Genomic DNA, 22,833 nt, shown 5'->3' on the forward strand with positions numbered 1-22,833 from the left:
GAGAATGTATGTGTGGAGGAGGGGGTTGTGTAGTGTATACGTGGCCTGTGGTAGAGAAGGTGAAATCAACATTTGGTAACTAGAAGGGTAGAGTGTAGCAGTTGTTGGTGCTGTTTACCAGATATTTCCGGCTCTCTTGTTTATGGACCCAGGGTAGGATGGCTCTTCTCCACCACCTTTGAAGTTAGGTGTGGCAATGTGAGTGAAGATGACATATATCATTTCTAGGCAGAAGTTTTAAAAGTCATTGTGTGATGAGCTATGCTCCCTTTGGCCTGCCTTTCAAATCATGAAAACATAGAGATGGAACCTTGCTTTGCCTGGATCCCACAGAACATCCCAACACTAGGGTAAATGAAAAATAGGCATTTGTTGTTTTAGCCACTGAGATTTGGGTTGGTTTTGCTTGTTTGTTTGTTTTTTACAAGAGCATAACTTAGCCTATACCAACTGATAAAGCACATGTTAGAAAAGTCTGGGTTAGAAAATTATCTCTGTTCACACATGACATGATCTTATATAGAAAATCCTAAAGAATCCATTTGTAAAATCTGTTACAACTAATTAATGATTTCAACAAAGTTTCAGGATACAAAATCAACATGGAAAAATCAGTTGCATTTCAGTATGCTAACAATGACCAATCAAAAAAGAAACTAAGGAAACAATCCAATTTGCTGTAGCATCAAAAAGAATAAAATACCTAGGAGTAAACCTAACTAAGGAGGTGAAAGACTTGTACACTGAAAATTACAAAATGTTGCTAAAAGTAATCAGAGAAGATACAAGAGAATGGGAAGACATTCTGTGTTTGTGGATTGGAAGACTCAGTAGCAATAAAATGTCCATACTACCCAAAGTGATCTATGGATTCAATACACTCTCTTATCAAAATACCAATAACGTTTGTAGAAATAGAAAGGAAAAAAAGCCAATACTGGTATGGAATCTCAAGGGATCCCAAATAGCCAAAACAGTCTTGGAAAGGAAGAACAAAGTTGGAGGCCTCATGCTTCCTGATTTCAAAACATACTACAAAGCAAAGTAGTAATCAAGACAGTGTTGTACTGACATAAAGACAGATATATAGACCAAATGCAATGATAGAGAGCCCAGAAATAAACCCATACACATACAGCCGTTCCTTTATATTAGCAGGGGATTGGTTCCAGGACCCTCACAGATGCCAAAATCTGTGGATGCTCAATTCCCTTATATAAAATGGTGACGTATTTGCGTATAACCTATGCACATCCTCCCATACACTTTAAGCCATCTCTAGATTACCTATAATACCTAATGCAATGTAAATAGTTACCAGTGCACAGCAAATACAAATTTTGCTTTTTGGAATTTTCTGGAACTTTTCCCCCCCAAATATTTTCTATCCCCAGCTCCTTGAATCCACTGGTGCAATACTTTTGGATATGTTGGGCTGACCGTATTGCAAATGATTCTCTACAAGGGTACAAGACCACACATGGGAAAAGGACAGTCTCTTCAACAAATGGTTCTCAGAAAACTGGATATCCCCATGCAAAAGAATGAAGTTAGACTCTTACACCATATACAAAAATTAACTCAAGGTGGATTAAAGGCCTACACACATGACCTAAACTATAAAACTAGAAGAAAACAAGGGAGAAAACTTTAGGACTTTGGATTTCACAATGATTTATTGGGTGTGACACCAAAAGCATTGACAGCAGAAGCAAAACTAGACAAATGGGACTACATCAAACTTAAAACCTTTTGTGTATCAAAAGAAACGAGAGTGGAAGACAATCTATGGAATTGGAGAAAATATTTGGAAATCATATATCTGATTAGGGATTAATATCCAGAATTTATAAGGAACTTCAACTCAACAACATAAAAGTCTGATTTTAAAAACGGGCAAAAGACTTGAACAGACAGTTCTTGAAGAAGATACACAAAGAGCCAACAAGCACATGAAAAAGATGCTCGACATCACTAATCATGAGAAAGGCAAATCAAAACCACAATGAGGTATTATATCTCTCCCGTTAGGGTAGCCACTATCGAACAGAAAATGACAAGGGTTGGTGAGGCTGTGACCAACATCCTATTAATTGGAACACTTGTGCACTATAGGTAGGAATGTAAAATGGTACAGCTGATATGGAAGATAGTAGTTTTTGAGGTGGTTCCTCAAAAAAATTATAGAATTACCATATGATCTGGCAGTCTTCTGGTTATATATACAATAGAATTCAAAGCAGAGTCTGAAAGAGAGATGTGCACACCCATGTTCACTGCAGCATTATTCACAATAACCAAGAGGTGGAAGAAACCCAAATAGCCACTTAAAAATGATAAAGATGGCAAGTGTAATGTGATGTGTGTTTTACTACAATTAAAAAAAAACATTACAGGCTTCCCTGGTGGCGCAGTGGTTGAGAATCTGCCTGCCAATGCAGGGGACACAGGTTCGAGCCCTGGTCTGGGAGGATCCCACATGCCGCGGAGCAACTAGCCCTGAGCCTGCACGTCTGGAGCCTGTGCTCTGCAACAAGAGAGGCCGCGATAGTGAGAGGTCGGCACACCGCGATGAAGAATGGCCCCCTGCTTGCCACAACTAGAGAAAGCCCTTGCACAGAAACGAAGAGCCAACACAGCCATAAATAAATAAATAAATAAAATTTTTTTAAAAAGGCAAAATTCCTTTAAAAAAAAAAAAACATATTACAAGATCCAAGCGATGGCACAGTGAGAAATGAAAGTTTAATGATCAAAGGAAGTCACAGACCCATTAAGAATTGCTCCTTAGTTTGCTGTAGTCCTGTGGGACTCATGGACACAAGCCCTGTTGGCTTTCAGAGCTAGGTGTTTTAGGGACCCATCCCTGATGTGAGAACCTTAAAAGTTGGGGCACAAGATGTGGGTCCAAACCTTTCACTCCTCAGGGAGAAGGTGGGAATTGGGGGTTCCCCCCCCAATTGTATGGCCCTGTACTGAGGGTGAGGTTCATGGTGAGAGTGTGTCTCAGCCTTTCCTACCCATTTTGAGGTGAGTATTTTCTCATCTACTCGATGTGTAGAAGTCGCTAAGCTAGTTTCTGGATTTCTCCCAGAGGAATTGCTCTGTACGTGGCTGTACATTCTGTGTGTCCATGGGAGGAAGGAAGTTCATGAGCCTTCTATGTCACCATCTTGGTCCCTCTTCATAATAAGGAAATTTTTTAATTATGGAAAAATGCAAGGGAGTGCTCAAAACTTGATGGGGACTTGCCAAAAGAAACAGGAACCAGCTTGAAAATTCTCATGTTGGTCAAATTTGAGACAATTTAAGGATCAAAATTAGTAATGACAGTAGTGGATTATCACATGATTATTTTAAATTTTTATTGATATATATTTGATGTATAACATTGTATAAATGTAAGGTGTACAACATGTTCATTTTTAATAAAGAATCCATGTGTCCATAAGATATTAAGAGTAAACAAAGAAAATGGGAGAGATGGGGGAGCTTTTTTGTATAGGAATATTACAACTAATAAATGTAGAAGGAAGGATAGAAATATAAAATCATTTACAATCACCATTGTAATAACTGATTTGGACAAGAATCATCAGTGGATGCCAGAACCATTGGTAAAAAGCTGTAGGGAACAAGATACTTTCAGAACCTCAAAGTATTATCCCATAGATTACTATACATACCTTTACAACAGAGAAATTTGGCAAACACTGCCTTACCCAAATGATCAAACTTGATGTCACTACTGATGGGACAAACTGACATAATATATATCATGGTGTGGGGTATATAAGGATACATTAATTATGTAGTATTTTTGTTCCCCCAAATTAAAAAAAAAAAACTAAATCTAATTATGAGGAAACTGAAATCCAAAGGTTAGGGACATTCTGTAAAACAGTCGGTTTGGAGTCTTAAAAAATGTCAGTGTCATGAAAGAAAAAAAAAAGCCTACAGAACTGTTTTTATATTAAAGGAGACTAGGCATGAAAACTAAATGCAATGTGTGACCCTTGATTGTACCCTGAATTAAAAAAATAAGAAACTGTAGAGTTCTCAGAGCTCCTGGTACGAGCATCTTCCCTGGGGTGGATTCTTGGCTTTTCTCCCAGCATGGCCCTCAAACACCAGTCTTCACTTCCACCCCAAGCAAAGAAACCGAAGAAACCGAGACTGACTCCTGCCTCCAGGCCAGGGGAAACGTCTGCTTCTCCGAACTTGACCAACGAAGAAAAAGAACAGCAAGAAGCAATTGAACATACTGATGAAGTACAAAATGAAACAGACAGACTTAATGAACAAGCCAGTGAGGAGATTTTGAAAGTAGAACAGAAATATAACAAACTCCGCCAACCATTTTTTTCAGAAGAGGTTGGAATTGATGGCCAAAATCCCAAATTTCTGGGTAACATTTGTTAACCATCCACAAGTGTCTGCACTGCTTGGGGAGGAGGAGGAAGAGGCGCTGCATTATTTGACAAGAGTGAAGTGACAGAATTTGAAGATACTAACTCAGGTTACAGAATAGATTTTTATTTTGATGAAAACCTGACTTCGAAAATAAAGTTCTCTCCAAAGAATTTCATCTGGATGAGAGTGGTGATCCATCTTCAGAGTCCACTCAAATCAAATGGAAATCCAGAAAGGATTTGACAAAACGTTCATATCAAACGCAGAATAAAGCCAGCAGGAAGAGACAGCGTGAGGACCCAGAAAGCTGCTTCACCTGCTTTACTGATCATTCTGATGCAGGTGCAGATGCGTTAGGAGAGGTCATCAAAGATGATATTGGGCCAAATCCATTACAGTACTACTTGGTTCTGGACATGGATGATGAGGAAGGGGAAGGAGAAGAAGATGATGATGATGAAGAAGAGGAAGAAGGATTGGAAGATACTGATGAAGGGGGTGGGGATGGAGGTGAAGATGCAGACGATGATGATGCGGGGGGAGAGGAAGATGAAGGAGACGATGACTAATGGAACACTGATGGATTCCAACCTTCCTTTTTAAATTTTCTCCAGTCTCTGGGAGCGAGTTGCAGTCTTTTTCTTGTCTCCTCCTCTTGTGTTCAGGCGCCCTGTTTTTGAGGTCTCTTTTCTCCTTTGTACCATGGCTCACAACTTATTTGGGGGGAAAATACCTTGAGCAGAATTCAGTGGGAAAAGAATCTCTACCCCTTTCTGTTCCAAATTCATTTTTATCCTTTCCTGTCTCAACGAAAACTTTATGGAATCAACATCACCATTCTCTGTGGGAAAAAAGAAAAACCTTCTGCTCCCTTAGCTCTGCTGGAAGCTGGAGGGTGCTAGGCCCCTGTCTAGTAGTATATAGAATTCTAGCTTTTTTCCTCCTCTGTATATTGGGCTCGGAGATTACACTGTGTCTCTATGTGAGTATGGACAGTTAGCGTTTACCAACATGTATCTGTCTACTTTCTCTTGTTTAAAAAAAGAAAAAAAACTTTAAAAAATGGGGTTATAGAAGGTCAGCAAAGGGTGGGTTTGAGATGTTTGGGTGGGTTAAGTGGGCATTTTGACAACATGGCTTCTCCTTTGGCGTGTTTAATTGTGATGTTTAACGGACATTCTTGCAATTTAAGATGACACTTTTAAAATAAAATTCTCTCCTAATAATGACTTGAGCCCTACCACTCGATGGGAGAATCAGCAGAACCTGTAGGATCTTATTTGCAATTGACATTCTCTGTTGTAATTTTGTTCCTGTTTATTTTTAAATTTTTCTTTTTGTTTCACTGGAAAGGAAAGATGATGTTCAGTTTTAAACGTTAAAAGTGTACAAGTTGCTTTGTTACAATAAAACTAAATGTGGGGCTTCCCTGGTGGCTCAGTGGTTGAGAATCTGCCTGCCGATGCAGGGGACACAGGTTCGAGCCCTTGTCTGGGAAGATCCCACATGCCGCGGAGCAACTGGGCCCGTGAGCCACAACTATTGAGCCTGTGCGTCTGGAGCCTGTGCTCCGCAACAAGAGAGGCCGCAACAGTGAGAGACCCGCGCACCGCAATGAAGAGTGGCCCCCGCTCGCCACTACTAGAGAAAGCCCTCGCACAGAAACGAAGACCCAACACAGCCATAAATAAATAAATATATAAATTTTTAAAAAACATCCAAAAAAAAAAAACTAAATGTGTACACACACACCAAAAAAATGAAACTGTAAAGGATATTATTGGGACAATTGAGGAAATTTAAATAATGGGCCGATTGTAATTGTATTTATGTTAAGTTTCCTTAGAGTGAATATTATATAGTAGTTGCATGTAAGGATAGCTTTGTTCCTAGGAAGTACCTGCTGAATGTTTAGGTGTGAAGGGTCACAATAGCTTCAAGTAACTGTTTAATGGATTGGGGGAAAACAGATAGATAGATACATAGATAGATAGATACATAGATAGATAGATGGAAGAGTGAGGGAGAGAGAGAATGTAGCAAAACATCAACAAATGATATGCCTAAATGAAGTGTATAGGGTGTTTACTTATTTTTTTTTGGCTTCTTCCTGCAACTTGCAGTCTCCCTGACCAGGGATTGAACGCGTGCACTCTGCATTGGCAGGCGGGTTCTTTTTTTTTTTTTTTTTTCGATATCAATGACCAAACTTTAATGAAATAACATTTACGCTTCACCAGCATTATTTCTAGGTCAATTCAGTGATGATTCAACAAAATGAACAGCTCATTTAAAAGGATGCATAGTATTACTATAGAGGAAAGAAGTACATAATATTGAAGAACATTCACTTTTTAATCACATGAATACAAACCTTACCACGTGTGAGTTTGGTAATGTCCACTATGTCCCTACTCTCTCTGATAGAAATCTCTCAAATATAAAATGTGAAGAGTCGCTACTTCCCTGTGTCATTATAAAGACAAAATAAGATCACATCTGCAAAGCCCTTGACAAAATTGGACATGTTATGAAAACTCAATAAATGGAAACTCTTAATTATTGTAGACTCTTCTATTTCTTCTATTGTTAGATTGTTAGGTTATTTCCTATTTTTTCTAGAAATAACAGTGAACTATACATCTATTTTCATAAGTGTTTGTTTATATTTTACAGTATATCTACAGGCTCAAGTTCCTGAAGTCACAATACATATTTTTAAAACTCAGACATAGGTTAATAAGTTGCATTCTAGATAAATTATATTAATTTATACTTTTACCACCAGGGTGTGAGAAAGCCTATCTCAATAATCCTTTACAAGTGGATTTTTTTTTTTTACATCTTTATTGGAGTATAATTGCTTTACAATGGTATGTTAGTTTCTGCTTTATAACAAAGTGAATCAGTTATACATATATGTATACATACATATACATATACATATACATATACATATACATGTTCCCATATCTCTTCCCTCTTGCATCTCCCTCTCCACCACCCTCCCTATCCCACCCCTCTAGGTGGTCACAAAGCACTGAGCTGATCTCCCTGTGCTATGTGGCTGCTTCCCACTAGCTATCTATTTTACATTTGGTAGTGTATATATGTCCATGCCACTCTCTCGCTTTGTCACAGCTTACCCTTCCCCCTCCCCATATCCTCAAGTCCATCCTCTAGTAGGTCTGTGTCGTTATTCATGTCTTACCCCTAGGTTCTTCATGACATTTTTTCTTTTTTCTTAAATTCCATATATATGTGTTAGCATATGGTATTTGTCTTTCTCTTTCTGACTTACTTCACTCTGTATGACAGACTCTGGGTCCATCCACCTCATTACAAATAGCTCAATTTCGTTTCTTTTTATGGCTCAGTAATATTCCATTGTATATATGTGCCATATCTTCTTTATCCATTCATCCGATGATGGACACTTAGGTTGTTTCCATCTCCGGGCTATTGTAAATAGAGCTGCAATGAACATTTTGGTACATGACTCTTTGAATTATGGTTTTCTCAGGGTATATGCCCAGTAGTGGGATTGCTGGGTCATATGGTAGTTCTATTTTTAGTTTTTTAAGGAAACTCCATACTGTTCTCCATAGTGGCTGTACCAATTCACATTCCCACCAACAGTGCAAGAGTGTTCCCTTTTCTCCACACCCTCTCCAGCATTTATTGTTTGTAGATTTTTTGATGATGGCCATTCTGACTGGTGTGAGATGATATCTCATTGTAGTTTTGATTTGCATTTCTCTAATGATTAATGATGTTGAGCATTCTTTCATGTGTTTGTTGGCAGTCTGTATATCTTCTTTGGAGAAATGTCTATTTAGGTCTTCTGCCCATTTTTGGATTGGGTTGTTTATTTTTTTGTTATTGAGCTGCATGAGCTGCCTGTAAATTTTAGAGATTAATCCTTTGTCAGTTGATTCATTTGCAAATATTTTCTCCCATTCTGAGGGCTGTCTTTTGGTCTTGTTTATGGTTTCCTTTGCTGTGCAAAAGCTTTGAAGTTTCATTAGGTCCCATTTGTTTATTTTTGTTTTTATCTCCATTACTCTAGGAGATGGGTCAAGAAGGATCTTGCTGTGATTTATGTCATAGAGTGTTCTGCCTATGTTTTCCTCTAAGAGTTTGATAGTTTCTGGCCTTACATTTAGGTCTTTAATCCATTTTGAGCTTATTTTTGTGTATGGTGTTAGGGAGTGATCTAATCTCATACTTTTACATGTACCTATCCAATTTTCCCAGCACCACTTATTGAAGAGGCTGTCCTTTCTCCACTGTATATTCCTGCCACCTTTATCAAAGATAAGGTGACCATATGTGCATGGGTTTATCTCTGGGCTTTCTATCCTATTCCATTGATCTATCTTTCTGTTTTTGTGCCAGTACCATACTGTCTTGATTACTGTAGCTTTGTAGTATAGTCTGAAGTCAGGCAGCCTGATTCCTCCAGCTCCATTTTTTGTTCTCAAGATTGCTTTGGCTATTCGGGGTCTTTTGTGTTTCCATACAAATTGTGAAATTTTTTGTTCTAGTTCTGTGAAAAATGCCAGTGGTAGTTTGATAGGGATTGCATTGAATCTATAGATTGCTTTGGGAAGTAGAGTCATTTTCACAATGTTGATTCTTCCAATCCAAGAACATGGTATATCTCTCCATCTGTTTGTATCATCTTTAATTTCTTTCATCAGTGTCTTATAATTTTCTGCATACAGGTCTTTTGTCTCCTTAGGTAGGTTTATTCCTAGATATTTTATTCTTTTTGTTGCAATGGTAAATGGGAGTGTTTTCTTGATTTCACTTTCAGATTTTTCATCATTAGTATATAGGAATGCCAGAGATTTCTGTGCATTAATTTTGTATCCTGCTACTTTACCAAATTCATTGATTAGCTCTAGTAGTTTTCTGGTAGCATCTTTAGGATTCTCTATGTATAGTATCATGTCATCTGCAAACAGTGACAGCTTTACTTCTTCTTTTCCGATTTGGATTCCTTTTATTTCCTTTTCTTCTCTGATTGCTGTGGCTAAAACTTCCAAAACTATGTTGAATAAGAGTGGTGAGAGTGGGCAACCTTGTCTTGTTCCTGACCTTAGTGGAAATGCTTTCAGTTTTTCGCCATTGAGGATGATGTTGGCTGTGGGCTTGTCATATACGGCCTTTATTATATTGAGGAAAGTTCCCTCTACACCTACTTTCTGCAGGGTTTTTATCATAAATGGGTGTTGAATTTTGTCAAAAGCTTTCTCTGCATCTATTGAGATGATCATATGGTTTTTCTCCTTCAATTTGTTAATATGGTTAATCACATTGATAGATTTGCGTATATTGAAGAATCCTTGCATTCCTGGAATAAACCCCACTTGATCATGGTGTATGATCCTTTTAATGTGCTGTTGGATTCTGTTTGCTAGTATTTTGTTGAGGATTTTTGCATCTATGTTCATCAGTGATATTGGCCTGTAGTTTTCTTTCTTTGTGACATCCTTGTCTGGTTTTGGTATCAAGGTGATGGTGGCCTCGTAGAATGAGTTTGGGAGTGTTCCTCCCTCTGCTATATTTTGGAAGAGTTTGAGAAGAATAGGTGTTAGCTCTTCTCTAAATGTTTGATAGAATTCGCCTGTGAAGCCATCTGGTCCTGGGCTTTTGTTTGTTGGAAGATTTTTAATCACAGTTTCAATTTCAGTGTTTGTGATTGGTCTGTTCATATTTTCTATTTCTTCCTGATTCAGTCTTGGCAGTTTGTGCATTTCTAAGAATTTGTCCATTTCTTCCAGATTGTCCATTTTATTGGCATAGAGTTGCTTGTAGTAATCCCTCATGATTTTTTGTATTTCTGCAGTGTCAGTTGTTACTTCTCCTTTTTCATTTCTGATTCTATTGATTTGAGTCTTCTCCCTTATTTTCTTGATGAGTCTGGCTAATGGTTTATCAATTTTGTTAATCTTCTCAAAGAACCAGCTTTTAGTTTTATTGATCTTTGCTATTGTTTCCTTCATTTCTTTTTCATTTATTTCTGATCTGATTTTTATGATTTCTTTCCTTCTGCTAACTCTGGGGTTTTTTTGTTCTTCTTTCTCTAATTGCTTGAGGTGCAAGGTTAGGTTGTTTATTCGAGATGTTTCCTGCTTCTTAAGGTGGGCTTGTATTGCTATAAACTTCCCTCTTAGAACTGCTTTTGCTGCATCCCATAGGTTTTGGGTCGTTGTATCTCCATTGTCATTTGTTTCTAGGTATTTTTTAATTTCCTCTTTGATTTCTTCAGTGATCACTTCGTTACTAAGTAGTGTATTGTTTAGCCTCCATGTGTTTGTATTTTTTACTGCTCTTTTCCTATAATTGATATCTAATCTCATGGCGTTGTGGTCGGAAAAGATACTTGATATAATTTCAATTTTCTTAAATTTACCAAGGCTTGATTTGTGACCCAAGATATGATCTATCCTGGAGAATGTTCCATGAGCACTTGAGAAAAATGTGTATTCTGTTGTTTTTGGATGGAGTGTCCTATAAATATCAATTAAGTCCATCCTGTTTAATGTATCATTTAAAGCTTGTGTTTCCTTATTTATTTTCATTTTGGATGATCTGTCCATTGGTGAAAGTGGGGTGTTGAAGTCCCCTACTATGAATGTGTTACTGTCGATTTCCCCTTTTATGGCTGCTAGTTTTTGCCTTATGTATTGAGGTGCTCCTATGTTGGGTGCATAAATATTTACAATTGTTATATCTTCTTCTTGGATCGATCCCTTAATCATTATGTAGTGTCCTTCTTTGTCTCTTCTGATAGTCCTTATTTTAAAGTCTATTTTGTCTGATATGAGAATTGCTACTCCAGCTTTCTTTTGGTTTCCATTTGCATGGAATATCTTTTTCCATCCCCTTACTTTCAGTCTGTATGTGTCTCTAGGTCTGAAGTGGGTCTCTTGTAGACAGCATATATATGGGTCTTGTTTTTGTATCCATTCAGCCAATCTGTGTCTTTTGGTGGGAGCATTTAGTCCATTTACATTTAAGGTAATTATCGATATGTATGTTCCTATTCCCATTTTCTAAATTGTTTTGGGTTCGTTATTATAGGACTTTTCCTTCTCTTGTGTTTTTGTCTAGAGAAGTTCCTTTAGCATTTGTTGTAAAGCTGGTTTGGTGGTGCTGAACTCTCTCAGCTTTTGCTTGTCTGTAAAGGTTTTAATTTCTCCATCAAATCTGAATGAGATCCTTGCTGGGTAGAGTAATCTTGGTTGCAGGTTTTTCTCCTTCATCACTTTCAGTATGTCCTGCCACTCCCTTCTGGCTTGTAGAGTTTCTGCTGAGAGATCAGCTGTTAACCTTATGGGGATTCCCTTGTGTGTTATTTGTTGTTTTTCCCTTGCTGCTTTTAATATGCTTTCTTTGTATTTAGTTTTTGACAGTTTGATTAATATGTGTCTTGGCGTATTTCTCCTTGAATTTATCCTGTATGGGACTCTCTGTGCTTCCTGGACTTGATTAACGATTTCCTTTCCCATATTAGGGAAGTTTTCAACTATAATCTCTTCAAATATTTTCTCAGTCCCTTTCTTTTTCTCTTCTTCTTTGTTAGCATACGGTATTTGTCCTTCTCTTTCTGACTTACTTCACTCTGTATGACAGACTCTAGATCTATCCACCTCATTACAAATAGCTCAATTTCGTTTCTTTTTATGGCTGAGTAATATTCCATTGTATATATGTGCCACATCTTCTTTATCCATTCATCCGACGACGGGCACTTAGGTTGTTTCCATCTCCGGGCTATTGTAAATAGAGCTGCAATGAACATTTTGGTACATGACTCTTTCTGAATTCTGGTTTCCTCAGGGTATATACCTAGTAGTGGGATTGCTGGGTCATATGGTAGTTCTATTTGTAGTTTTTTAAGGAACCTCCATACTGTTCTCCATAGTGGCTGAACCAATTCACATTCCCACCAGCAGTGCAAGAGTGTTCCCTTTTCTCCACACCCTCTCCAGCATTTATTGTTTCTAGATTTTTTGATGATGGCCATTCTGACTGGTGTGAGATGATATCTCATTGTAGTTTTGATTTGCATTTCTCTAATGATTAATGATGTTGAGCATTCTTTCATGTGTTTGTTGGCAGTCTGTATATCTTCTTTGGAGAAATGTCTATTTAGGTCTTCTGCCCATTTTTGGATTGGGTTGTTTGTTTTTTTGTTATTGAGCTGCATGAGCTGCTTATAAATTTTGGAGATTAATCCTTTGTCAGTTGCTTCATTTGCAAATATTTTCTCCCATTCTGAGGGTTGTCTTTTGGTCTTGTTTATGGTTTCCTTTGCTGTGCAAAAGCTTTGAAGTTTCATTAGGTCCCATTTGTTTATTTTTGTTTTTATTTCCATTTCTCTAGGAGGTGGGTCAAAAAGGATCCTGCTGTGATTTATGTCATAGAGTGTTCTGGCAGGCGGATTCTTAACCACTGTGCCACCAGGGAAGTCCCTCGACTACTGTTAATTGAGTCAAGGGTAGGGCATCTTACCCACAAACATCTAATCTATAGATTGGCAGGGGGTTCATGAGATGGACTGTCTTAAGGAAATCGATCCTCTCTTTGGGGAATTTATATCTCAAGACATGAAGAGTTGAACAGCTATAGCAAGATTAGAAATCATACATAAAGAAAAGCAGAGGTGCACCTGAAACAAGAGTACCAAGATGGCAGAGTCCTGGGATAAGAATTGATCAAAAACTTACTAATGCTGAGGGAGTGACAGCTAGGTCTACACTGGGTCCTAAGGGCCACCCAGTTCCTGAGCTACGTTCCACTCTCTGTGAGACCTACATATTCAGCCCTTCTTGTAGTGACAAGTAGGGTTCCTGAACTTCCATGGGGCCCAACTGTCTGTCTGAGGTTCCTGTTTCTCGATGTATCCTTAAAATGTACCTCCAGGTTTCAGTTAGGGTGGTTCCAGTTCAAGTAGCAGGAATCCTAACTCAGTCTACCTTAAACAGTAAGGAAATACATCTCAAATAACAGGAATTTCAAAGATAGTGAGCTCTATAAACAGCACTATCAAGGCTGAAGCTCCGTATCTCTCAGTTCTGACCTTCCCTCTCTGTTGGCTTTGTCATCAAAGCCCCCAGTTGTCTGTAAACAGCAGTTGGAACAACATGTTCCTTGTTCATATACAGGTTAGGGTACGACGACGGATTAGGGTTAGGGTACGTGTTAGGGTACGGGTTAGTGTTAGTGTATGGGTTAGGATTAGGGTACGGGTTAGTGTAAGGGTTACGGTTAGGGTTAGGGTTAGAGTTAGGGTTAGGGAATGGGTACGGTTTAGGGTACAGTTTAGGGTATGACAACGGGTTAGGGTACGTGTTAGGGTATGGGTTAGTGTTAGTGTATGGGTTAGGATTAGGGTACGGGTTAGGGTTAGGGTTAGGGTTAGGGAATGGGTACGGTTTAGGGTACAGGTTAGGGTACCACAACGGGTTAGGGTTAGGTTACGTGTTAGTGTATGGGTTAGGGCAAGGTTTAGGGTTAGGGTTAGGGAACGGGTAACGTTTAGGGTACAGGTTAGGTTACGACAACAGGTTAGGGTTAGGGTACTTGTTAGGGTACGGGTTAGTGTTAGTGTACGGCTTAGGATTAGGGTACGGGTTAGGGTAAGGGTTAGGGTTAGGGTTAGGGAACGGGTACGTTTTAGGGTACAGGTTAGGGTGTGACAACGGCTTAGGGTTAGGGTACATGTTAGGGTACGGGTTAGTGTTAGTGTACGGGTTAGAGAGAAATAGGGTCTCTTCCCCAGACCATGTAATAAAAATCCTGCTCGTCAGCATGATTGTGCCAACTTTGGACAGATGCCAATCTTTGAATGGCCTAAGAAATGCCACATGCAGGGAATTCCCTGGCGGTCCAGTGGTTAGGACTCTGCACTCTCATTGCTGAGGGCCCAGGGTTCAATCCCTGGTCGGGGAACTAAAATCCCACAAGCTGCGCAGCAGGGCCAAAAAACCAAGCCAAAACAAAATAAAAAAGAAATGCCACAGCCTGATTAGGTTAAGCCAGAATCTCTGAACCAATAAAAGGCAAGGGGATGATATTGGCATGACTGACTTTAACTGCAGCGACCTACTCTCGGAGCTGAAGATAGTCAGCTTTTTCTCAGTGACATGGGATATGTAAGGGGAGATGTGGACTCCTGAACAAAACTGGGATTTTATCAAGGAGGAAGAAGGAAGGAAATGGATGTCCTGAAGGCAGACAATAGTATTCACTACACCTCATTCTCAAACAAACCTGTTGTTTGAGGTGGAACTATACAAGTTGGAACTGTTTCAGCCTAGAGAGAGTTTCTGAACATTAGGTTTTCGAAGTTTTCCTCAAGTAACCCACTTTAATGTTTCTTAATTCTCCTTTAATTTTCCCGCAAAAATATGTAATACTTAATACATTCAAAAGCATACATTTATATTAAGTATATATGATATGTGCATTTAAATGTATACCTTTGTATGAAATACTGTATAACATACATAAATACTATAAAATATTACATACATAGAGTATATTTAAGGGATAAAGAATATTACTAAAATGAACACCCTTGTACATATAACCTAATTTAAGAAAAAGAATATTACTCATAACTTTGACACTTTCTATATAATCCTCTCTGATTACGTTCCCTCCTTCTCTCACCTCCACCCCACCTCTTAGGTAACCACTCTCCTGGATTTTGTAATTGTCATCCTTTTGGTTTACTTTATAGTTTTACCCATTACTTGTATACCTTAACAATATGTTTGTAATGTGTATGCTTTTGAGTTGCCTATAAATGAAAATATGCTGTATATAGTAATTTTTGTGGTAGAATATACATAACATAAAATTCACCATGCTAACCATTTTCAAGTGTACAGTTCAGTGGCATTAAGTACATTCACACTGTTGTGCAACCATCACCACCATCCAACTCCAAATTTTTTTGTTTTCTAAAACTGAAACTCTGTACCCATTAAACAAAAACTTCCAATTCTTCCCTTCCCCCAACCCCTATCAATCCTGATTTTATTATTTGTCTTCATGAATTTGACTACTCTAGTTACCTCATATAAGTGGAATCATATAGTATTTGTCCTTTTGTGACTGGCTTATTTCACTTAGCATAATGTTCAAGATTCATTCATGTTGTAACATGTATCAGAATTTCCTTCCTTTTAAGGTTGAATAATATTCCATTGTATGTATAAGCCACATTTTGTTTATCCATTCATCTGTGGATGGGGCACTTGGGTTGCTTCCACCTTTTGGCCATTGTGAATAATACTGCTATGAATATGGGTGTACAAATACCTGTTCAAGTTTCTGCTTTCAATTCTTTGGAGTATATATCCAGTATATAGTTTTTTGCATCTTTCTCTTTTTTTCTGAGTTATGTTTGTAAGATTCATCCATATTAGTTTTAGCTTTAGTTCACTCACCTTAATTGCTGTATGATATTCCACTGTGTGAATATTAAACAATTTGTTTATTCATGCTCGTATAGATGATCATTTAAGTTTTTGCAGTTTTTAGTATTAGAAACAGAGCTTTATTCTTTTACATGCCTCCTTGTACATATGTAAAAAAGTATATGTAGTCCAAGATAATATACTTAGAAGTGAAATTGTGTCATAAGGCATTGTATGTCTTCAAATTATTGAATATAATGTATTCTCAAATTATTCTTTAAGTACTGTACACATTCGTACTCCCATAAAGTGTGGGAGTTTCTGCTGCTCCACAGCCATATTAGAACTTGTCATTGTCAGTGTAACAGATATTGCCAGTTGTCCCAGCATTCACTCTTCCCTTCTTCCTTTAATAATAGGTCTTATGAGTTTTATTTGGGTTGCCCAAGTAGAAATTTTATTTCCCAGCCTTCCTTGCAGTTAGGCATGGCCTACCATTTAAGTTGTAGACAACAGGGTGTAACTGAAAATGATAAGTATCTCTTCTGGGTTATGACCTTAAAAGGCATGCTCCTTGGGACTTCCCTGGCCGTCCAGTGGTTAAGACTCCATGCTTGCACTGCAGGAGGGCTTCGACCCCTGGACAGGGAACTAAGATCGCACATGCTGGGGGGCAACTAAGTCCGCATGCCGCAACTGCTGAGCACGCACACCACAACTACAGAGACTGCGCACCATAACAAAGATCCTGTGCGTCGCAACTAAGACTTGACATGGCCAAAAATAAATAAATTAATTAATTAAAAAAATTTTTTTTAAAAAGGTATGTTCCCCTAACCCATTCTGCCTCCCTACTGACTAGATGCAGATTTGATGGCAGGAGCCAGAGCAGCCACCTTGAACCCAGAGATGGAAGCTTTAGGTCGAAGATGATGACTTTGGACTGCTTACCTCTGAATTGTTCTATGAGTGAAAATGAACTTTTGTTTTGCTTAATCCACTGTACTTCAGTGTCTGATTGCTACAGCAGTTTGGACTGCTTCCTAATTAATACACTTATTCTTTGATTTTAAAATCATTCCCAATTTTTCCTTGCTCAGAAAGCCTCTGTTTATTCTCTCTCAAAATCTTTGTGGTGGTATTCTTTTTGCATTTGATTGATAATGCTAATCTCCTTTTTATGCCCAGGTCTTTGAATACATTTGCCTGAAAATGGAGGCCCTTCCCCCAGGGGAGTGGATATTTGTTGCTTTTGTTTGCTCACATCTACTCCTTTCTAACAGTACCCAGACTTCTTTCTTGGCACATTACACTCAAATTATATGCAGCTGTATTAGGATTTAGATCAGAGTGCCCAGCCTTTTCAATATAGATGTTGAAGGGGAGAACTGGAGAATCCTTCCTCTTGTTAGGGGAAACACGTACTGAAACCGCCAGCCCTGGCCAGGCAACATAGTAACCACTTGCATGAGTTATCTTAAAACAGGAGGTGCTGGTAAGCAACCACCAACCGGAAGAATTGGGGAAAGGTCAAAAGGAGAGAGGAGATGGCAATCCATGTGTCCTTCCAACCTCCCAGAACCCTTGCTGGAACCCGTTTTGGCCTGGCACTGCGCGAGCCACCAGGAGGGAGCCTGAGTCAGAATGATTGGCCAGAGACAACCCGAAAACTAACCCCATTCCCATAAAACCCAAGACTGCAAGCCACATGGCAGAGAGTCCTCCCAGTTTCTCTTACCCTCCTTCTCTCCACCTGAGTGCCCCTTCCCAATAAAGTCTTGTTTTGTCAGCACATGTGTCTCCTCAGACAATTCATTTCCGAGTGTTAGACAAGAGCCCACTCTTAGCCCTGGGACAGGTTCCCCTTCCTGCAACACTCTCACCACCCCCTATATCTGAGAAGGCATTGAGTGGCTAAAGGAAAAAAAAAAAGAGTTTAACTTTGTTTCATACAGCATCCAGAGCTTTGATAGTAGAATAGCTCCTGGATTGGCTTTTTCCTGCTCCTAGACCTAGTTATATGGCCTTCTTGTCTGTTTTGTGACTTCCATAATATCTTTCCAAATATATTTCTTTTAAAGTTTTAGCTGCTGCTATGGATAACATCCAAAGAACTGTAAGGGATCAACTACTCTCAAGTTACAGACTCTCCTAAACTGTGCAGATCCACTGGGAATGAAGGACTGACCACATGCAATTGAGATTACTTATTAACACCTATGGAGTTTATTTTTAGGATAAAATGAAAGCGTGACTCCATGGTGATAAGAAGGGAAGGAAGTACTCACTCACACTGCCAAGGTTATATATGACCAGGTTACCCTGAGCCTAGACACTATCCATCCCAAATCTTAAGGGGTCCAATAGCAGATAAAATGCCTCTAGATCCTGTTGTTTAGAATGGTACAAGCTGCCAAGAGGTAGCAGGATTTTATTCCACAAAATAATACGCAAGCCACCAGCCAATCAGAATATGGCTTAAAACCACTAACCAATCAAATGTCACCCCCTTGTCCCCGCCCTCACCCAAGTCTCCCTAGTAACAGCAAGAATGAAACATAAGGAAAGAAGGGCAGCTGGATAATTTTATTATTATTATTTATATATTTATTTGGCTGCACCGGGTCTTAGTTGCAGTATGCAAGCCCTTTAAGTTGTGGCATGTGGGATCTAGTTCCCTGACCGTGGGTCGAACCCTGGCCCCCCCTGCATTGGGAGCACAGAGTCTTATCCACTGGACCACCAGGAAAATCCCGGGCAGCTGGATTATAAACCTAACCCAGAGAAGGCTCATGCTGAGTTGATTTTGACGGCATTGACAATTAACAGCTGACCCCCCCAGAGTTTCCCACACAAAACCTTCTGTGTGATTTGTGCTTTAATTCATCCCTTATTTCATTTTGAATAAGAGCACTTTATGTTTTCATTGTTCTTCACTTTTTGCATTCTAGATTAGTAAAATTAGTCTCTAAAAAATGGTCTTGGGGTTGGTCATATAAAGTGAAATTAACGTTACTAAAATGTCATGAGGAAAGTATTACACAAACAATGAGTCTTCTTTTAAATAATTTTCTGGAGACTGGTTCTGTATAACGAAGATGGCTGTGACTTTTGAAAATTAATTGTTCAGGCTACAAAATTTGAATGGCCAACTATATGTTAGTTCCTTAAGTGTAAGAATGTAGCAGATAGAGGCTTCCCTGGTGATGCAGTGGTTAAGAAGCTGCCTGAAAATGCAGGGGACATGGGCTCGAGCCCTGGTCTGGGAAGATCCCACATACTGCGGAGCAACTAAGCCCGTGTGCCACAACTACTGAGCCTGTGCTTTAGAGCCCACGGGCCACAGCTACTGAGCCCGCATGCCACTACTACTGAAGCCTGCGTGCCTAGAGCCGGTGCTCCACAACGAGAAGCCACTGCAATGAGAAGGCCCTGCCTGCCGCAACTAAAGAAAGCCCGCGCAGCAACAAAGACCCAACGCAGCCAAAAATAAATAAATAAATTTATTTTTTTAAAAAGAAGAATGTAGCAGATAGGATTTCCTGTAGGATCTAGAACAATGCTGAAATCTATCTTGAAACAATGAGGGGAACATGGAAGGGACTCCTTTAAACAGCGTTGCTGTTTCCCTATTAGGTGCCTTGCTGAGGGAGGGTTTCTGGATAGAGGGCCTGGGGCCTGACAGCTAGAACCTACCATGCCAGGTAGGAAAGGAAAATGCAAAGAGAAAGCTTCCTGCCTTCCTCAACCTAATCTCATCTTTCTTTGTCTTCCACTACCATCACTTTTCTTCTTCCCACTCTTAAAAAATTGTGAGGTACAAAACACAAAGAGGAAAGCGCAAAGGATAAATTTACAGCTCAGTAAGTTTTAACAAAGCAAATATTTATGTGATTACCACTTGGTTCAAGAAACAGAACAGGGGCTTCCCTGGTGGCGCAGTGGTTGAGAGTCCGCCTGCCGATGCAGGGGACACAGGTTCGTGCCCCACTCCGGGAAGATCCCACATGCCGCAGAGCAGCTGGGCCCGTGAGCCCTGGCCACTGGGCCTGCGCGGTGTCAGGAGCCTGTGCTCCGCAACGGGAGAGGCCACAGCAGTGAGAGGCCTGCATACTGCAAAAAAACCCAAAAACCAAAAAACAAACAGAACATTGTTAGCACCTAAAACCCTACTTGTGACCCCTCTTGGTCACTACCATTTTCCTTCTCCCCAAAGGCAACCACTACCTTCCTTTTTTCTTTTCTTTTTTATTTTTAGGCCTCACCATGTGGCATGAGGGATCTTAGTTCCCCGACCAGGGATTGAACCCGTGCCCCCTGCAATGGGAGTGCGGAGCCCTAACCACTGGACTGCCAGGGAAGTCCTTACCTTCAATTTTAACATTATGATTTAATTTTGTCTATTTTTGAACTATATGTAAAGTCAATTTTACAGTAAATATTCTTTTGAACTTTCATCTTTCACAATTTTCTTGGAGGTACATTATTACTGAATTATACAAACAGAAAAGTGCACAAATCAAAAGTGGTTCAGCTTGATGAACTTTTCATAAACTGACATACCTATGTAACAACCACCCAGATTGAGAAACAGCATTAGCAGCTCCCTTTCAGTCACTATCCCTCCACTGTCCTGAATTCTAACACTATATATAAATTTTGTCTATTTTTGAACTTATACATGTGAGAACATATAGTATATATTCTTTTCTGTCTAGCTTCTTTTGCTCAACATTGTGAGATTCATCTGAGTGGTTTCATGTAGTTATAGATCATTCATTCTCTTTGGTGTTTTGTATTCCATTGTGCAAATATACCACAATTTGATTATCTATTCTAGTGTAGGTAGACATTTGTGTTGTTTTCCAGTTTTCAGCCATTACAAATAATGTTGCTGTGAACATTCTTGTACATGCCTTCTGGTGAACATATATATGCATTTCTGTTGGTTATATGTTTAGGAGTGGGATTCCTGGGTCATAGGCTCTGGGGCTGTTCAGCTTTAATAGACAGTGCCAAATAGTATTTCAGAGTAGTCATCCCAATTTACACTCCCACCAGCAGCATATGAGAATTCCATTTATTCCATTCTTCGGCTTGCAGCTGCATAACTCCATTTCTGCCTTCACCATCACATGGCATTCTCTCTGTGTGCTGTCTTCAAATGGCCATCTTATAAGGAGACTACTTGGGCCCATCCTACTCCAGTATGACTTCATCTTAATTAATTACACCTGGGACAACTCTATTTCCAAATAAGGTCACATTCTGAGGTGCTGGGGGTTAGGATTTAAACATCTTTTTTGGGGGGGTGTGGGGGGGACACAGTTCAACCCGTAACAGACATGATAGCAGTGGACATCTGTTCTTGATTTCAGTGGGAAAACTTTCAACTTTTCAGCATTAACTGTGATGTTTGCTGCAGTTTTCTTAGTAAATACTCTGTATAACATTAAGGAAGTTTCCTTTTATTTCTGGCTTGCAAATCTTTTTAAAAATCATAAATGGATATTGAAATTTATGAAAAGAAAGAAAACATTCTTTTTCTGCATCTAATGAGATGATCATCTGATTTTCTCCATGTCTGTTCTATAGTAAATTACATTTATTTTTATAGTTTTCAAAGAGAATTTCAATTGAAAATACTAAAATTACAAGTGGGATTTCTGAGTTGGGTAATGTTCTGTTTCTTGATCTGTACACAAGTGTGATTGGTTTGTGAAAATTCACTAAGCTGTACACTATGATTTGTAATTTTATGTATATACTTTATATTTCAATAAAAGCTAAAAGAAACACAGCTAAATTCCTATTTGAGAATGAAAAGCTTTTTCTTCCAAAGGAAACTTAGCTGCCCCACTTTCTGCTCACATCCACCTCCTATGAGAGGTGAAGATCTGGGTTATTAAGATGGAAGCAAGGTCAAACCTTTAAGTGGTGCACAACTGACACATTGACACACTTAATAGTCTCAGAGTTAGGTAGGTTTTTGTTTTGTTTTGTTTTCAGAATTCAGTGTGTATCAGCTTTGTTTTTCAGTGATTCTCTCAAGCCAAATGGGTTCATGTTTAGTATTACATGAGATTGGATTATTTTCTAAATCCAATCTGGTCCTCTCTAGACAATCTTGTTATCTGGCTTTTGCTATCTTTCCTTTGACTGATATTCTCCAACATAAATTCTTCTGCGTTGAATTATTCTAAAGAATTCCCTTTTACAATACCTGCAGGAATTGATGTACTCTTACATTCTGTCTTCAGAATACATCTTTACAGATTTGTTCCTAATTGGATTTTTTGTTAGAATTGAATTAAGTCTATTCACTTAATTTGAGAAGAACTGACATCATAATTTTTCCTCTTTTCATTCAGAACCATGGTAAACCTCTCCATTATTTCAAGTCTAATTTTATTCCACTCGGATATGAGTCTGTATAGTTCTGTAGTTTCCTTTATATAGATTCTGCATATTTCTTATTAGTGTTATTCCTACCTGCTTCATGGTTTTTTGTTGTTGCTATCGTGAATGGAACCTTTTTTTTTTTCCATTGAAAAGCGAACCCGTAGAGCGATAGGATCTCTACCACCGCTCTCAGCTGTGAGACTCTATGGTTCCTTGGCTATATAGGAACATTCTACTCGCCCCTACATTATCCGAACCGGAAGGAAGGTGGCAACCGAGAGTCGCCAAGCAAAGGGCCGCTCTATCTTGCCTTTGTTCTCCTCTCAGTGGCTACTGCGCAGGCGTAATCGCCCCGGTACCGTCCCCACCTTCCCGGTCGCGGGCGCAGCTCGGTAGCGCCGGCGCACTGGCGCGCTCCGTTTACACGCTCCGGGGCCTGTAGGCGCCGCGAGTTCCGGCTGTCGCCGTCGCCGCCGCAGCTCCTGGAGGTCGGTTGCGACGCGTAACGACGCCGGGACGAGCGCTGCGCCTTCTTCTCCGATATGTACCCGAATTGGGGCCGGTATGGCGGGGGGGG

The 22,833-nt window shown here is 39.3% G+C and overlaps 1 protein-coding gene and 1 pseudogene across 1 annotated transcript in view; both read left to right on the plus strand.

The window, feature by feature from the left end:
- Window positions 1-4,116: 4,116 nt before the first annotated feature.
- LOC103080693 (protein SET pseudogene) lies at window positions 4,117-4,982 on the plus strand (annotated as a pseudogene).
- Window positions 4,983-22,798: 17,816 nt separating this feature from the next.
- YLPM1 (YLP motif containing 1) overlaps window positions 22,799-22,833 on the plus strand; it is a 67,021-nt gene continuing 66,986 nt past the window's right edge. The window contains exon 1 of the mRNA XM_007459738.1: window positions 22,799-22,833. Coding sequence (XP_007459800.1) covers window positions 22,799-22,833 — 35 coding nt within the window.

This window comes from Lipotes vexillifer, unplaced genomic scaffold (genome assembly GCF_000442215.2).
Source record: "Lipotes vexillifer unplaced genomic scaffold, Lipotes_vexillifer_v1.1 scaffold39, whole genome shotgun sequence".
NCBI classification, from domain to species: domain Eukaryota; kingdom Metazoa; phylum Chordata; class Mammalia; order Artiodactyla; family Lipotidae; genus Lipotes; species Lipotes vexillifer.